The sequence below is a fragment of the Ambystoma mexicanum genome, chromosome 6q, assembly GCF_040938575.1.
Source record: "Ambystoma mexicanum isolate Mex_15411 chromosome 6q, UKY_AmexF1_1, whole genome shotgun sequence".
NCBI classification, from domain to species: Eukaryota; Metazoa; Chordata; class Amphibia; order Caudata; family Ambystomatidae; genus Ambystoma; species Ambystoma mexicanum.
Window position 1 is genome coordinate 1,597,305,372 of NC_090937.1, and position 14,336 is coordinate 1,597,319,707.

At 45.5% G+C, this 14,336-nt stretch overlaps 1 protein-coding gene across 1 annotated transcript in view; it reads left to right on the top strand.

Annotated features, from left to right (window-relative positions):
- LOC138516880 (uncharacterized) overlaps window positions 1–14,336 on the top strand; it is a 192,882-nt gene that overhangs the window by 75,446 nt on the left and 103,100 nt on the right. Inside the window, exon 2 of the mRNA XM_069632329.1 lies at window positions 3,722–4,568. Within this exon, the coding sequence (XP_069488430.1) occupies window positions 3,722–4,568 (847 nt within the window). The remainder of the gene's footprint in view (window positions 1–3,721; window positions 4,569–14,336) is intronic.

A 14,336-nucleotide genomic window follows, 5' to 3' on the forward strand; every position in this document is an offset into this window, starting at 1 on the left:
CCCCTTCTATAGTAGGAGAGAAGGACGATGCACATGGTTTTGAAATTAATTATTTCCTTGATGAGCAGTGTACAAAGAGCCGGGGTGATATGTTAAAATATCTTACTTCTAAGGAGTAATATTACCACAGCATTTTGGACTCTTTGTAGATGTATCATCAGGTTGTCTGGGAGCCAGTAATAGAGGCTATGAGCATATTCTAGTCTGAAATCACGGCGCTGAATGGAGAATTGGGAGATGAGGTATACTGTGCTGGAGGAATCTGTGCAACATCAGAAGGAGAAAGGTGATAGGAGGTTGGAGGAGGTGAAAAGAGAGTAATTGGAGGAGTTTAAAGGAGAGAAGGAGGAGGTAGAAAAACTACTAGAAGCCATTTTGAGACATCAGAAGAAGAAAAGTGAAGGAGGGGGTAAGGATTGTTGGAGGAGGTTGTGCGATATCAAAAGGGAGGAGTAGGGGGGCATCAGAGAGAGAAGTGGGTTGGTGGAAGCAAATGAGAGAAAGTTCTGTCTGGGAATATTGGCCCTGGGCTACAGGAGAGATCCCAATCTAAAGGGGTGTATCTCATGGAGGCTGGAACTAAAAGACCATGGTGGCGCAGACTGGGAGGCAAACCTTTTCTGTATCTCTCAGGTAGCTCACCTCTAAGCCATGTGCAAAAAAGAAAGATGCCCTGTAGTGGTATATCTAAACGGCCCACACTATACAAATCCATCACTGCTTAGATGGGTTGGCCTTTGTTCTGACTTGGGATATTCTAGTGGTTCAGTCAACCTGAACTATGAGGAGTGGAGGTCTTGTCTGCGCTTGTGGATCAGCATTTCTGGATGCCACTTCTGACAAAACCTATCATATAGCTGAGTGGGGTTCACAAAGAGGTCAAATACAATTCTTGCTTTAAAATAGATAGAATATAGGGTCTTCTCAAGTGTTCCAATAGTGTAACATATCCCTTGTAAAGTTTCCAAGGTTTGGGGTACTTCCCTGTCACACAAAAGTCTCTGTGGTCCTTCATCGGGGCTTTTTTTCAAGTGTTGCTGGTTGATGGCGTGAAAAGGTCATCTCTGGTTTGCTTTGTAGTCCTTGGAAACGTTGTTGCGTCTCCACCATGAGCTGAAAATAGTACTAGAATGTGTGTTCAACTGTAAGACAGAGCCAACTGGTTTGCCTTCCTCAGGTTCAACAGGGGTGTTTAGGAGGGCTCAACCACCTCCCTTTCTTAGGGTCTTGACCTCCCAGTCACCCATGGTTTTGCTACTGCTCTAGTCATGCTCCTCCTCTCCCACCTTGGGCTTGAACTCTCCATATCAGGGTCTCATCCCTACCCAATGCCTTGGGTCAAGTTCCCCTCTCATATATCCTGCTCTTGCTAGTTTCTGTACTTCCTTTGGATGTTTTTCTCTAACCTCTTTGGGACCTCTCAAATCATCCCTTCATGGTCTCTAAAGCTCACATCATCCTGACGTTTCCATTCAACTCCTTTTGGTCTCTCCAACCAACCTCCCCCTGATGTTTGCAACCACTCTTCTCCTGGTCTCTCCATCCAAACTTCTTCTAATGTCTCCATGAAACCTCTTCCTGGTGCCTCAAACCACCCTCTTGCTGAGGTGTTTAACCAACCTCCACCTGACTTATCACCCCTCATGTCTCCAACTTCTTTCTCCTCCCACTATTACTATAAACTCATTCCTCACTTTTCGATTTGCTCCACACTCTTTCTGCCACCTCCTACCCCAAACATTCATACTGCCCGACTGGAACTCTGTACTTATATACCCTGAGAACCACATTCCATAGGGTTGAGATTCCTACAAGATCTGCACCTCTAGATATGAATGAATGGGGGGAGAGGGTGTGATTGGCACCTTTTAATTGTTTATCTGGTTTTGATTCAGGTTTTTGGGGTATGACCAAACCTTTAAAAGTTTGGTCAACTATCTTAGATTCCACTTTCGTCCTCTGTGCAGCCACCAGCTCTTCATTTGTTTTTTTTGGTGCATAAATAGTAGGAAACATGTACCCATACTCTGCAGGTGTGTTACCAGAAGGTGAACAAAATAAAAGTGTTTTTGTGTTTGGTGCCATTTCCTCCCTTACAGGATTTGACTTTGCACGAAGAAAAAAAAGTGGGGGTTACATTATTATGTGGACTCACTCTGAGTGTGCCATATGTGGAACTGGTGTGCCTCCGATATCTGTGCTGGCTCGCTGTCCGAGAGTCATAGGAACATCTTGAGTGAGTCAGAACTCTTTGCAGAGCTGGCTGTGCAGGTGCAGGGTGGGTGGTTGTATACTAATTGACCTTTTCACAATTGACCTGGGGAGAACTGACCTCAGGAGAATTGACCTAATTTAGAAGGTCAATTAGGACATATATGCGGGGGGAAACCCCCTGCAACCCACCACCCAATCCCATTATATTATTTAAAATCCTAAACCAAACCAATACATACATAAAATAACTAAAATAATATAAAGGTCAATTGTGCAGAAGGTCAATTAGGACCACTATAATCAGGTCAATTGTGCAAAAGGTAAATTTGGGTATTACCGGGAGGGCATCTTGATCACTCCACTATTTAGTGGGACACAGGTCCTCATCTGAAGAGCTAAACAAATGACACTCAGAACTGTACAAATTCAGTATGTTTTTCAAAATAAATATTACTAATTAATCAAACCTCAATTTAGAATGTAACTGATAAGTCAATTATTGATACACAGTGTTAGCTTTAATGATCCAGTTTAAAAAATCCAAAGAATTTAATGGAGTCACTGCTCACATAATTCCTACAAGATCCTGCGTATCTTATTGAGAGAAGGTGTAAGGGGCAAAGCCTGATGGGTTCACTCAAGATGCAAGAATATGAGCGATACTTTGCCTAGCAAATACCACATTCAGTGGTTTGTTTTTCAAAAATATAAGTATTAGTATTCCTCAAGTCTCCATTGTCTTCGTGGCCATGGAGATCCATTTGTAAAAAGTATACTGGGTTCACAGTAATGTTATCCTTGCATATTATTACTTTTTTGTTATTTCCATAGCATAGCTTTGTGCTGGTAAAATGCATGTCAAAACTGGCACCTGCTACCCACCGCATTCACACCAGGAAGCCTAGAGGTGGTTACCTTCTGCCAGAAGATGTCTAGATGACAGTAGCAGGCCATCGCCTATGTCATTTTGACACAGCACATTTGTAAATAGGTATCACATTCAAACAGCTTTTATAAATAAACAATTGCACAATGTATGCAAATACTTAAGCATCCAATCTAAGGGACCTGATGAAAAGCTGCGTCGGTGGGGGTCATCGAAAGTCTGGGTCAATGCCCTACTGGAGGTAAAGAGGTATTATCACAGTGGGGAAAAAACAGTCCTTAAATCTCTCATCTGGTTCCCATTGGGACAGTCCAGGTGTGATGGTCAAGGGGTGCCAAACATTCAGACCCACGGTATGCTCCAGTGCGGACATTTGGAATCGCTCATTTTGTGGCATTATCCCTCTCTAATATACTGTCAAAAGGGGATCGCCTGTTGGTTCTCCCAGTGCATTGAGAATAGTTGTTTCTAACTTAACAGGGTTAATACAAGTTCATGCTCTGCCCTTACAATGTAATATTAAGTTATTTCAAAGAATACATTTGCTACAAAGCGGATGTGCAATAACATTTTGAAGAATCCAAAAATAACATTGATGTTTCTCTCTCGCTTGTATTTCAGATACTATCCTATTCGCCCTGGGAAAAGATGGTGTATGTAAACTAGGTCTCCCTCCAGTTTCTGCAGCAGACAACTACTTCAAGCGAGCCATAAACGTAGGTACACTGCAGAACGCCAGCATGTGTTTCTTCAACCCAGACGGTAAGCTGTTTGTGGTGCGTGGATCAGAGCTATACTGCGGCCCAACGCCCTCGCGTCACATAGAGAATTGGTTTGACAATGCCAAATGTGTTGGGAGGGGTGACTGGGACACGTTCAAGTTCCTGTTCTTCAACCCAAGTGGCAAATTATATGCTGTGACCAAGTCGGGCAAATTCTACAAAGGCCCTGAACCGGACAATGAGCATGTGCCCTGGCTCCATAGACAGGCCACAGTAATAGGTGGATCTGGATGGGAGCTATTTAGTGCTCTGTGTTTCGACAATGATGGCATACTGTATGGTGTAACTGAGGACAAACTCCTGAAAGGTCCTCCAGAAGTTCCAGGTGGCAGATGGATTGAAAACGCCACAAACGTTGGAAAAGCTTTATGGGATAATTATTCCTATTTTATGGGTTTCAGCTTTGACGGCAACCTGTGGTGTGTCTCGAGAGATACTGGGACACTGTACTCAGCACCACCACCCACACACAAGGATGTTCCTTGGGTCACTAATGCAACCAACATGGGCGCGGACTACAGAATTTTCAAGACAATGGGATTCACACTGGACAAGACTATCAAGACTATCGTGAACCTTGAATTCTTGCCTGACATAGGCGAGATCCTCTCTAAGGAGACAGAGATGGTGCAGGAGCAGGTTTATGATAACAGCAAAAGCACAAGTGTATTAAAGGCCACCTTCAAGTAAGTACCTTACCCATCTTGTGGGATTTCATATTTCTGCAATTTCTCCAATTTTAATCCATTGGCCTGTGGATCTTTTTTTAGCCACACTGGGAAATGTGTTAATGTAAAGATACAGCGAATGCCTCCTCCCCCGGCAGCACTTCAACATTTGCTTTCAAAATGTCTGCACTATGATCTATAGTCAAAAATAAAATGTTTCTAATCCAACTGAAGCTCGCGTTGGATACACCAGCAACATAAAATTGGTGGGGTTTGCTCTGCAAAACAAATATTTTAGAACACATTCCCAATGTCTCTTAAAAGCATAAAAGTAATTGTTTTAATTTGCATGGACAAGCACATGTTTTCTTTAAATTATACAGTTATCCCCCACTGAAACCACTGTTTCTACCCTATAGTTGCGTGTAGCTCCCTTGCTAACAAATCGACTGAACGCCCCTCCCCCGTCCTTAGCTCCCCACTCCCTTGTATTGATCCCTTTTGATCTGCTTGTTGCTGAAACCCCCCCCCCCCATCCTTAGCTCCACACTCACTTGTATTGATCCCTTTTTATCTGCTTGTGGCTATCCTCCCCTCCCCCATCCTTAGCTCCACACTCCCTTGTATTTATCCCTTTTGATCTGCTTGTGGCTACCCTCCGCTCCCCCATCCTTAGCTCCCCACTCCCTTGTATTGATCCCTTTTGGAACCAATTATATTACTTGTTAAAAAGTTATTAAACCTGACACTTAAGTCCTTATTGCTGGCTAGATGTCCCTATCCAGAAGACGAACTGTCCCTTCTGATGTAATAACCCTAGTTGGACGCTGGTGTATCGACTAACCGGGGAAGAAGGGGAAAAGGGGAGAATGGTTAGTGCTCTCCCTAGCCTGGCTCACTACTTTCCTATGCTAAAAGGCTGCACACTGTGGTCAGTCAACCATTTATTTTAATAGTGTTGCTGACCTTTCGTGTGTCTTACCATAAAATACGATGGAGCCGCCTCCATCTCGTGGACTAATTCCACTGTAATTGCTAAAAATATCTCTATGTCCTATATAGCAGACCTCTACAAAATTATTGTATGTCTGGTAGGTTGGAATAGCAACTGGTTCAACCAATGTCTCTACAGAGTTGTTGTGTGTCTGATAGGTTAGAATAACAACTAATTCCACCAATGTCAAAAGACATTTCAACCAATGTCTCTACAGAGTTGTTGTGTGTCTGATAGGTTAAAATAACAACTAATTCCACCAATGTCAAAAGAATTAAGGCCATGTAGACTGATACCCGATGCCCCTGATCTCAGACATCCTTGAGGCGGTCCAGGGTGCTACCTTTTTTTCTAAATTGGACCTGCAGAGTGCTTACCATCTCCTTCGTATACGCGAAGGGGATGAGTGGAAGACCGTATTCCGGACTCCCTTTGGTTTGTATGAATACAAGGTTATGCCTTTTGGCCTCGTCAACGCCCCAGCGATATTCCAAAACTTCATGGACCGTTTGTTCTCGGATGTCCTGTTCCTAAATACCATTGTTTATTTAGATGACATCTTGATATTTTCTCATACCCAACAAGAACACACCCAGCATCTCAGGACGGTCCTACATCGACTACAGACTATCCCTTAGCTAAACCTGAGAAGTACATCTTCAAGACCACTTCAGTTCCATACCTGGGGTTCATTCTTTCGAAGGAAGGAATAACCATGGAACCTAGGAAGGTATCTGCCATCTTAGAATGGCCCGCTCCCACCTCACTGAAAGAATTTCTAAGATTCTTATGTTTGGCAAACTTCTATTGGAAGTTTGTCAATCACTTTTCTCAGATAGTGTTGCCCATCACTGCTCTGCTCAAGAAGGAAGCCAAACCCTTTCAATGGACTGACCAAGCCAACCATGCTTTTGTTTGCCTGTTCTGTTCTGTTCCTATATTGTGTTAACCAGACCAAACCAAACCATTCGTGCTCAAAGCTGACGCCTCTGCCGGAGCACTGGGGCAGTTCTACTCCAGGAAAGAGAAGGTAAAGAACACCCTGTAGCTTACCTCTCAAAGACTGTCTGTGAGTCAAAAGAACTACCCCGTGATAGAGAAGGAGTTGCTTGCTCTAAAATCCGCCTGCGAAGAATGGAGACACTTATTACAAGGTAGTGCTCATCCATTCATTCTGCGCACTGATCACAAGAACCTGAAGATCCTCCGGGGTATGGAATGGAATGTGTGAATTCCAGACAGGCACGATGGGCTCACTTTTTCAGCCAGTACGATTTCACCATCACGTACATTCCGGGCACTCAAAATGGCCTAGCAAATGCGTTTATCTCGACGAGAAACCCCTGAAGTGCGTTCTAGTCCCCTCACGGAATACCTCTTTCTGTGCAACAGAATTATGGGAACCGTCTCTACTTTCCTACAGGAAGTTAGGATTGCTACGACTCCTGAACTTGAATTGGAGGTACCTCGGAACAAATACTGTCATCTCCAATGGTCAGGTGGCTTGTTGTTGGTTAACCAGAGGCTGTTTGTTCCCACTCGTGCCCTACAGTTGAAGATTTTAGGGTGGTGTCATGACCACGCTACAGCCGGCCACAAGGGGATAAAGGGGTACCTTGTAGCTGGTCTCTCGTTCTTTCTTCTGGCCTACCCTAATGGCAGATGTGAAGAAGTATTGTAAATCCTGCCTGGTATGTGCCAAGAACAAGACTTCCACTAGCAAACCCTTAGGCCTACTGGAACAACCAGAAATACCCACCCGGCCTTGGTCCCGGATGTCGACGGATTTCATTGTTGATATGTCATTGTCCCAAGGTTTTACTTGCCTTATGGTTACGGTAGATTAATTTTCCAAATTAGCTCATTTTTCCCCGCTGCCGGGTGGCCCTTCAGCTTCCAAGATGGCCGATGTCTTTCTCAAAGACATTTTTTCGACTAAAGGGCCTTCCTAACATGATTATTTCTGACAGAAGGAGCCAGTACACATCCCGGTTTTGGGCGGCCTTGTGTCAGCGATTGGGGATAGAGAGGGCTTTGTCATCTGTATTCCATCCCCAGACCAACGGCCAGACAGAACGGCTCAACGCTACTCTTGAGCAATACCTTAGATGTTACATCAATTGTCATCAAGACAACTGGGTAGCCCTCTTGGCCACCGCAGAATTCGCCTATAACAAAACAGTGCATTCTGCCACGAGTCTCAGCTCCTTTTTTTGTACTTATGGTTTACATCCTCGGGGTATTCTTCCGGTGTTCCATTCCCCCTCCAATTTACCTACCATGGAGTCTACTCTGACAGAGATAGCCACTGCCCATAAGACGGCCCCGCTCAGTTTGTCTGCAGTCAAAGAGAGGTATAAGGTTCAGGCTGATCACCATCGTCTGCCCTGCCCCCGGTGGAAAGAGGGCGACCGAGTCTGGCTATCCACCAAATATTTACCTCGCTGGCTGCACACTACTAAACTATCTACTCGTTATCTTGGGCCCTTTAAAATCACGCAAAAGATCAACTCAGTGGCGTTTAGACTTAAACTCCCTAAGAATTTGAGCCGTTTTTCATACTTCCCTCCTCTGTTCTGTAGACCCAGACACACTGATAAACAAGAGACACAGTCTACCTACTTGTCTCGCTTCCGTCCCAGTAGAATATGAAGTTTCCAACACTCGGGATTCTCTTAACCCAGAGGTTCCATCGTGCCCACCTGGGTAAACCAGGGGGAGTAGGTAGTAGAATGGGGCATATTGTCACACGCCGAAGTAGCTGGTGTGTGTGGAGCAATGGGCGCTTGGGCGGCCATTGAACTCCCCAGCATGTAATTCACGTTGTCTGCGTGACGGTCTAGCTTTCTGCAGCCGTACGGCCGCAGGAAGCCTTTTCCGTCCGCCGAACCCAGAAGCCTACGCGTTGCAACCCATTCGCGTCAGACTTTGCGAGTAACGCTGCTACAGTTTTTTCCCTGCTCCGTTTTGTACTTCGCTGCTCCTTTTGCTTTCCTTCCAGAGGACTTCTCAGTGCCCCTTCTTTCTGTCCTCCCCTTCTACCTTTCTGTCTTTCTTTCTTTTTTTTCCCTCGTCAGGTGATTTTTAACCTTTTTGGCATTAATTTCCCCATCCTCTCCTGCTTTGCTTTACTTCCATTTGTTCGTGGATTTTGGGGCTTCCTCTGCATTTATCTGCTATCTTGGTACCTTCTAGCTTGATAGCTGTCCCCCCTTTGAACCTCAGTTTGACTTACCTGGGACCGCTACCTAACTTGCCTTCACCAAATTCACAGGATTATTCAGCCTTTGGATACCTGGTCCCATCATCAGCACCAAAAGCAACAGCCGCTGGAAACCTTTTCAACCATAGCCCAGAGAGGGTTTTTTTTGTGCCGTCAGGCTTTTTCTCCTAATTGTTTGTTCCGGAAGAGGGCCCCCCCCAGACCTCTCTGCCTTAAGGTCAGGGTGGCTTCCTTCCGGGGCAGACCTTACCTGCTAACCAAAAAAAAGGCTCTGTGGAAGAAGAAATGTGTGCGCCAGGTGGACTCCGAGACTTCAGGTGAGCAGGAAGGGGAGTGGAGTGATCAAGAACCGGGGACCCCTACTGTAGACATTGACATAGGGTCCTGGAGAGGTTTGCCAAATCTATGTATCGTGTGTGAAGGTTTGGCGGGGTTAGGTACATCAGTCTCCCTGGGGGTTGATAGCTTTTCCCCTGCATTGCCCCTGCCCTCCGCAACTTTCTGCATACCATACCCAGGGCCTCCTATAGCTATAGAATTGGGCAGCTCCTGTGCCGTCACCCTCTTGGTGCTTTCAGCTCCACTAAAATCTTTTAATGGAATAGTGTTGTAGGAGGGATTAACAGCCATATCCATTTGTAGTGTATTGTCTGAGGAGGTCGTCGTGCAACCTATTTCAACCCTTATGTCAATTGGAGGTATCACAGACACTACTGAATCCATGCACCGCTCCGCTGTAAGTGCACCTCCTGGTTGATTAGAGCCCAAGCTTTTGTACTGATTGTTTGAGTCCCGCTCCGGTGCTTCATGAGATATAAAGTCCAACCTGGTCCCATCATCAGCACAGAAAGCAACAGCCGCGATATCCACAAATATCGTAGCGCCGACACCCTCAGTGGGGGGCACGTCGATGGCCCTCGTTGCTCCCAATGCCAACCCCTCCCCCAAACCCCCAGGCAATCATTCAGACTCTCACTCCTTCCCGGCTACCCTCCTCCCACGGAGCCCAACACCCTTCCAACCCAAATGAGAGGCATGACCAGTTGGATGAGTAGGAGAAAAATTGACACAGCAAACTTTATTACATACATGAAGTCAGGAGTTAGCTTACAGGTGTTCCGTTTTATACTGAGGATTCTGCGCTGAGAGCAATGCAACTGTCCACCCCACTGCCCCTTCGGGTCTTTGGAAGACCCGACGCAGGCGCCCAGTCCCTTCCTCCACAGTCCCTCTATACCCTTTGGCCATTTCTTTATTTTGCAATTTTTCTTTTCATTTTCTTTCCCATCTCTATTTAAGTGCAATTTTCATTCCATGTATTAATTTCTTTTCATTCTCCATTTCCGCTTAGGCTCCTTTTTCAAGGATGCGTTCAGGTCTCCTTATTGTCCCCTTTTTGCTTCCCTTTCCCCCGGATTCCATCTTCCCCTTTCCCCTGGTTGGCTTGTTAATCTTTATTAATATTCTCACCCCCAAAAGGTCTTCCCTTTCCCCGTCCTACCAGGGAGCCCCCCCCAACCCCTTCCGCCAAGACCCCGGGCTGCCCTAGCTCTCCCCGCCTTAGGTGTCACATCCCCTCCGGCCCCTCTTCCCCATAGCACCCTCCTGTTCTCGAGAGCCCCATCCATCCAGCGTTACCTACACCCCAGGGCCCAGCCGCCTTCTTTTCCCCATCGTCTTCCCCTGCCTTTCGCTAAAGAGGGGTCCTCCTCAACTATCCCCCCTGCTCGACCTGGCCCCTACCCCCGCATTCCAAGGCCCCCCCTTCCCAAGTGTTTCTTTGGATCTGCTGGAGCTGCCAATATCGAATGCCCCACTTCTCTTGAACCCCCCCTCAACAACCCCTAATCTCCCATGGGCCCCCTTCCCCTCAGTTTCCAACCTCCTTGCCGGAGCCCTGTTTACTGTGCAATCTTTCAATTCACCCCCCCCCCCTTGCAGACTTCATTGTTGCTCTCCATTTTTGTTTCCAACGATGCACTTCCCATTTCCCCCACCCACTTTTGGAGATGGAAGGTCTTCCAAGCCCCCTAACCCTCCCCATTAACGTGGCCCTCCCCTGAGTCTAATACTCCTGGGCGCCGTTCATACTAAACTGATGGCTGTGCAGTTCCCGTTGTGGTATCCGCCAGTGCTTTCTAACGGGAACACCATGTAACATCCGCTGGGCTTGTCCGCAAGAGACCTGTCGCTGCGACCGGTGTCTCAGCCATGACTCACAGCGGGTCACCGGCCGCAGTGAGTTCACCCTCATGCACCTGGTCGCCTAGTGCTGTGTGGACACCCTGCTATACTCCACACCCGGTTACTCTACCCTCATTCATTCCATTCGCAACAGACACGCTGGCCCTCTCGACTACACCGGTGGCGTGATGATTCGTTGGGCATCGCGGTCCCCGACCGTCACCCGTGCGTGACGGCGTTCCTTGCAGGTTGCTGCTCCACTGGTTCGTACTCCCTTGCAGGAGGGCCAACTGTTCCTACAGCGGCGTGTCGGAAAAAGGTCTTCCCTTGACCGTGTCGGAAAAAGGTCTTCCCTTGAACGTGTCGTTCCTTTTTAGGAGGCCCCCCTCCGACAGGGGGGGCGTGTTGGGCCTTGCCCGGCCATCATGATCCCTTCCTTCCAGGAGGGGCCTCGCTTGTAAGCAATGGTGTAACTCCCTTAGTTTATTTATTTATTATTTATTTGTTTCATTTATATATATAATATATATTTTATTTTTTTTCTTCATTTATTTATTTATTCCTTAACTTTTATTATCCATATTACATACGTTTTTTTTTTTTTTTTTCGCGCTACTCCTCCCCTTGAGCCCTAAATCCCCCGCCCCCATCATCCGGGTGTAATTCCTAACCAAAGTAAACTTTGTTTTCCATCCATTTAATCCCTGTTACTTAGCTCACCATTTTACCTACTGCTTACAATTTTTGAAAATTCTTCACCTTTTTTATAATCTTGCATGGGAAGCCAACGCTTCCTTCTATATTCCTCCCCCATGTGTTCGCTCTAACCCTCAACCACTGTCCTTTCCAGCCCACTGCCAATCTGCGGTTTCCAGCCCCTTCCCTGAAACCCCCCTTTTCCCCACCTTGTTACACGAGCCCGAGCACCCCTCCCCTGCAAGAGTGAGAGGGGGATCCAGCCTGCGCACCCTACCTTAACCATAGCTTGCCCAGCCCAATTTGGTTTGAACGTTGCCTAATGTGTCAAACCTGCTTGCTGCCATATCTGTTTGGAGCGCTAACGTCGTGTTAGAACCCCGGAGTTTCTATGGTCAGGCACACTGATTGCGCCTGTGTTGCTCCGTGTCGTTTTGCTCCCAAGGCGGGCATGTTGCCCCTGGACTCGTAATCCTGAAATGCTCTATGATTGGATGCTAAGAATACAAGAAACCTCGCTGGTGCCCTTGGACACCTTTCCCAACTATCCTATAGGCATTTTGAAAGAGTAGCATGGGAGCATACCAGAGTGTCCATCTTGGAATGATAACTTCAACCGTAAATAATTTATATGGTTGGTCTATTATTGTAGTATCGGAGAGGTGGGCACCACAAGTTATTTTCTTCTCTTTCTTTCTTTGTTTAAATTATATATATAAAATTCACCTTTAGTGTCAGGTAAAATTGGAGCTGCCAGTCTAAATCTAGTCCTATAGCACAAGGACCTTAATAAACTTCAAATGAAGAAACAAGGCAACTCTGCCTTATTAAAACTGGCGCATCTCAGTTGGCCCTTCTATAGGGCTGGAAATTTTCGAAAAATTCGATTCCTTCTTCGATATCTTATTTCAATCAAATACGAAAAGTCAAATATATCTATGTACTTTTAGACAGGAATGTTTATTCACATTCTCATGTATTGATTCACATTGCACTGTGTTGGGCGATCAAATTTTGCCTTCAATATACATTCTGCCAATGCATTTCGGTTTGAACCTTCGTCAGGGCTGCATAAAGGCACTTGATTACATCATCAAGCTAGTCATAATTATGTATTCATTAATTTAAATACACTTTACGGTTTAAATACAATATATTAACAAATTCAAACATACCATTTGGATTGTCCCACGTATATGCAATAGTTCCGCCAGATGAAAAATAAACAACCAACAAAAGCCATTTAGTTTCAGCATTATAAGTTTTGTATGCATTGATTTTTAGGACAGAAACCAGTCCTACCTGATCGCTTTAAAGGCGTTTTCTCTCTAGTTTCGCAGCTGTGTGTGTTTAAATGCGTAGCGAGGCGCATATGTCCATCGTCTCTCTGTTGAAGAGATAGGCGGTTTAGACAGCCATTCTAATGTTGTTATATCTAATGTAGAGCGCGGCGAGTGTTCGCCGATGCTTACCTGGAGTTCCAGCGTTGTCCTGCGGTCTGTAGAGAGACGTGTGCGCGCAGGCGCCTGTGTGTTTCATTTAAACGTTGTCATGGAGACGGTTGCGAGGCGCCGTGGTCCAACCGGGTTGCCGGAGCACGTACGCCTCGCGCCCCACCCCCGGGTGATTACCCTGGGGCAGGGATGTCTCCATGGCAATCTCTGTTCCACTATATGCAATAGGTCGAGCTGTCAATGCCTATGCGTTACTCCAAATTCGGATAGCTAGACATACTATTTGTGATTACACATGGGTTCCTACGGTACGTTACGTATATTTCATAATATATGTGCTATACTATTATTCATTTACAGGTGCAAGCAGCAGTCTTTCACCCAGAGTGATTTCTAAACAATTAAAGCATGCAATGATTATTCAAAAAGGGTATAAATGTTAATCCAAGTGTCTAGATAAATCGGTCTCATGCACCAATGCCTGGAGTACATCTAAGGTTATCCTGCGTCTGTAAGTATAAATGCAAAATCGGAAATTCTAGATTACAAAAAACACATATAGTTAATCTCTGCATTCATTCCTTTAGGCATTAGAGAACTCAAACGGTAATCCAGAAGATTTCTCGTTGATCCATTGTTTTTTGGAAGTTTTCATGTGGATCTCTCTTTTCCACTATCTCTAGGATAGCAAAACGTATTTGTGCCAAGTTATGTTTATTGTCTTGCCAGTGTCTGGCCACAGCCGAGGTTTTGTTATTATTGCGTATACAAGATCTGTGTTCATTCCATCTTGTTTTAGCTGTTCTCACAGTTTGGCCAACGTAATGTAAACCACAGGGACATTTTATAGTGTATATCACGTTTTCAGAGTCACATGTCCCGAAACTTTTTAATTTTATGGTTTCTCCTGTATACGGATGTCTCAAGGTATCCCCTTTCAATATGTAGCCACAGTTGTTACAATTCAGGCAGGGAAAGGTACCACATCTTTTCGTAGTTTTCTTTTTGTGTGCTGGTTTGGTTTTTACCAGTTTATCCTTAAGATTATGGCTTCGTTGATATGCGAATACCGGGATGTTTTTAAATAGGTGTTCTACTAGGTGGTCACAGGTCATTGTGTTCCAATGTTTTTTAATGATTGTCTTGATGCGGTTACTCTGTCTTGAGTATTTTGATACAAAAACTAAGGGAGATTCATCATCCTTTTTGATTTTTGTTTTCAATAGGTCTCCCCT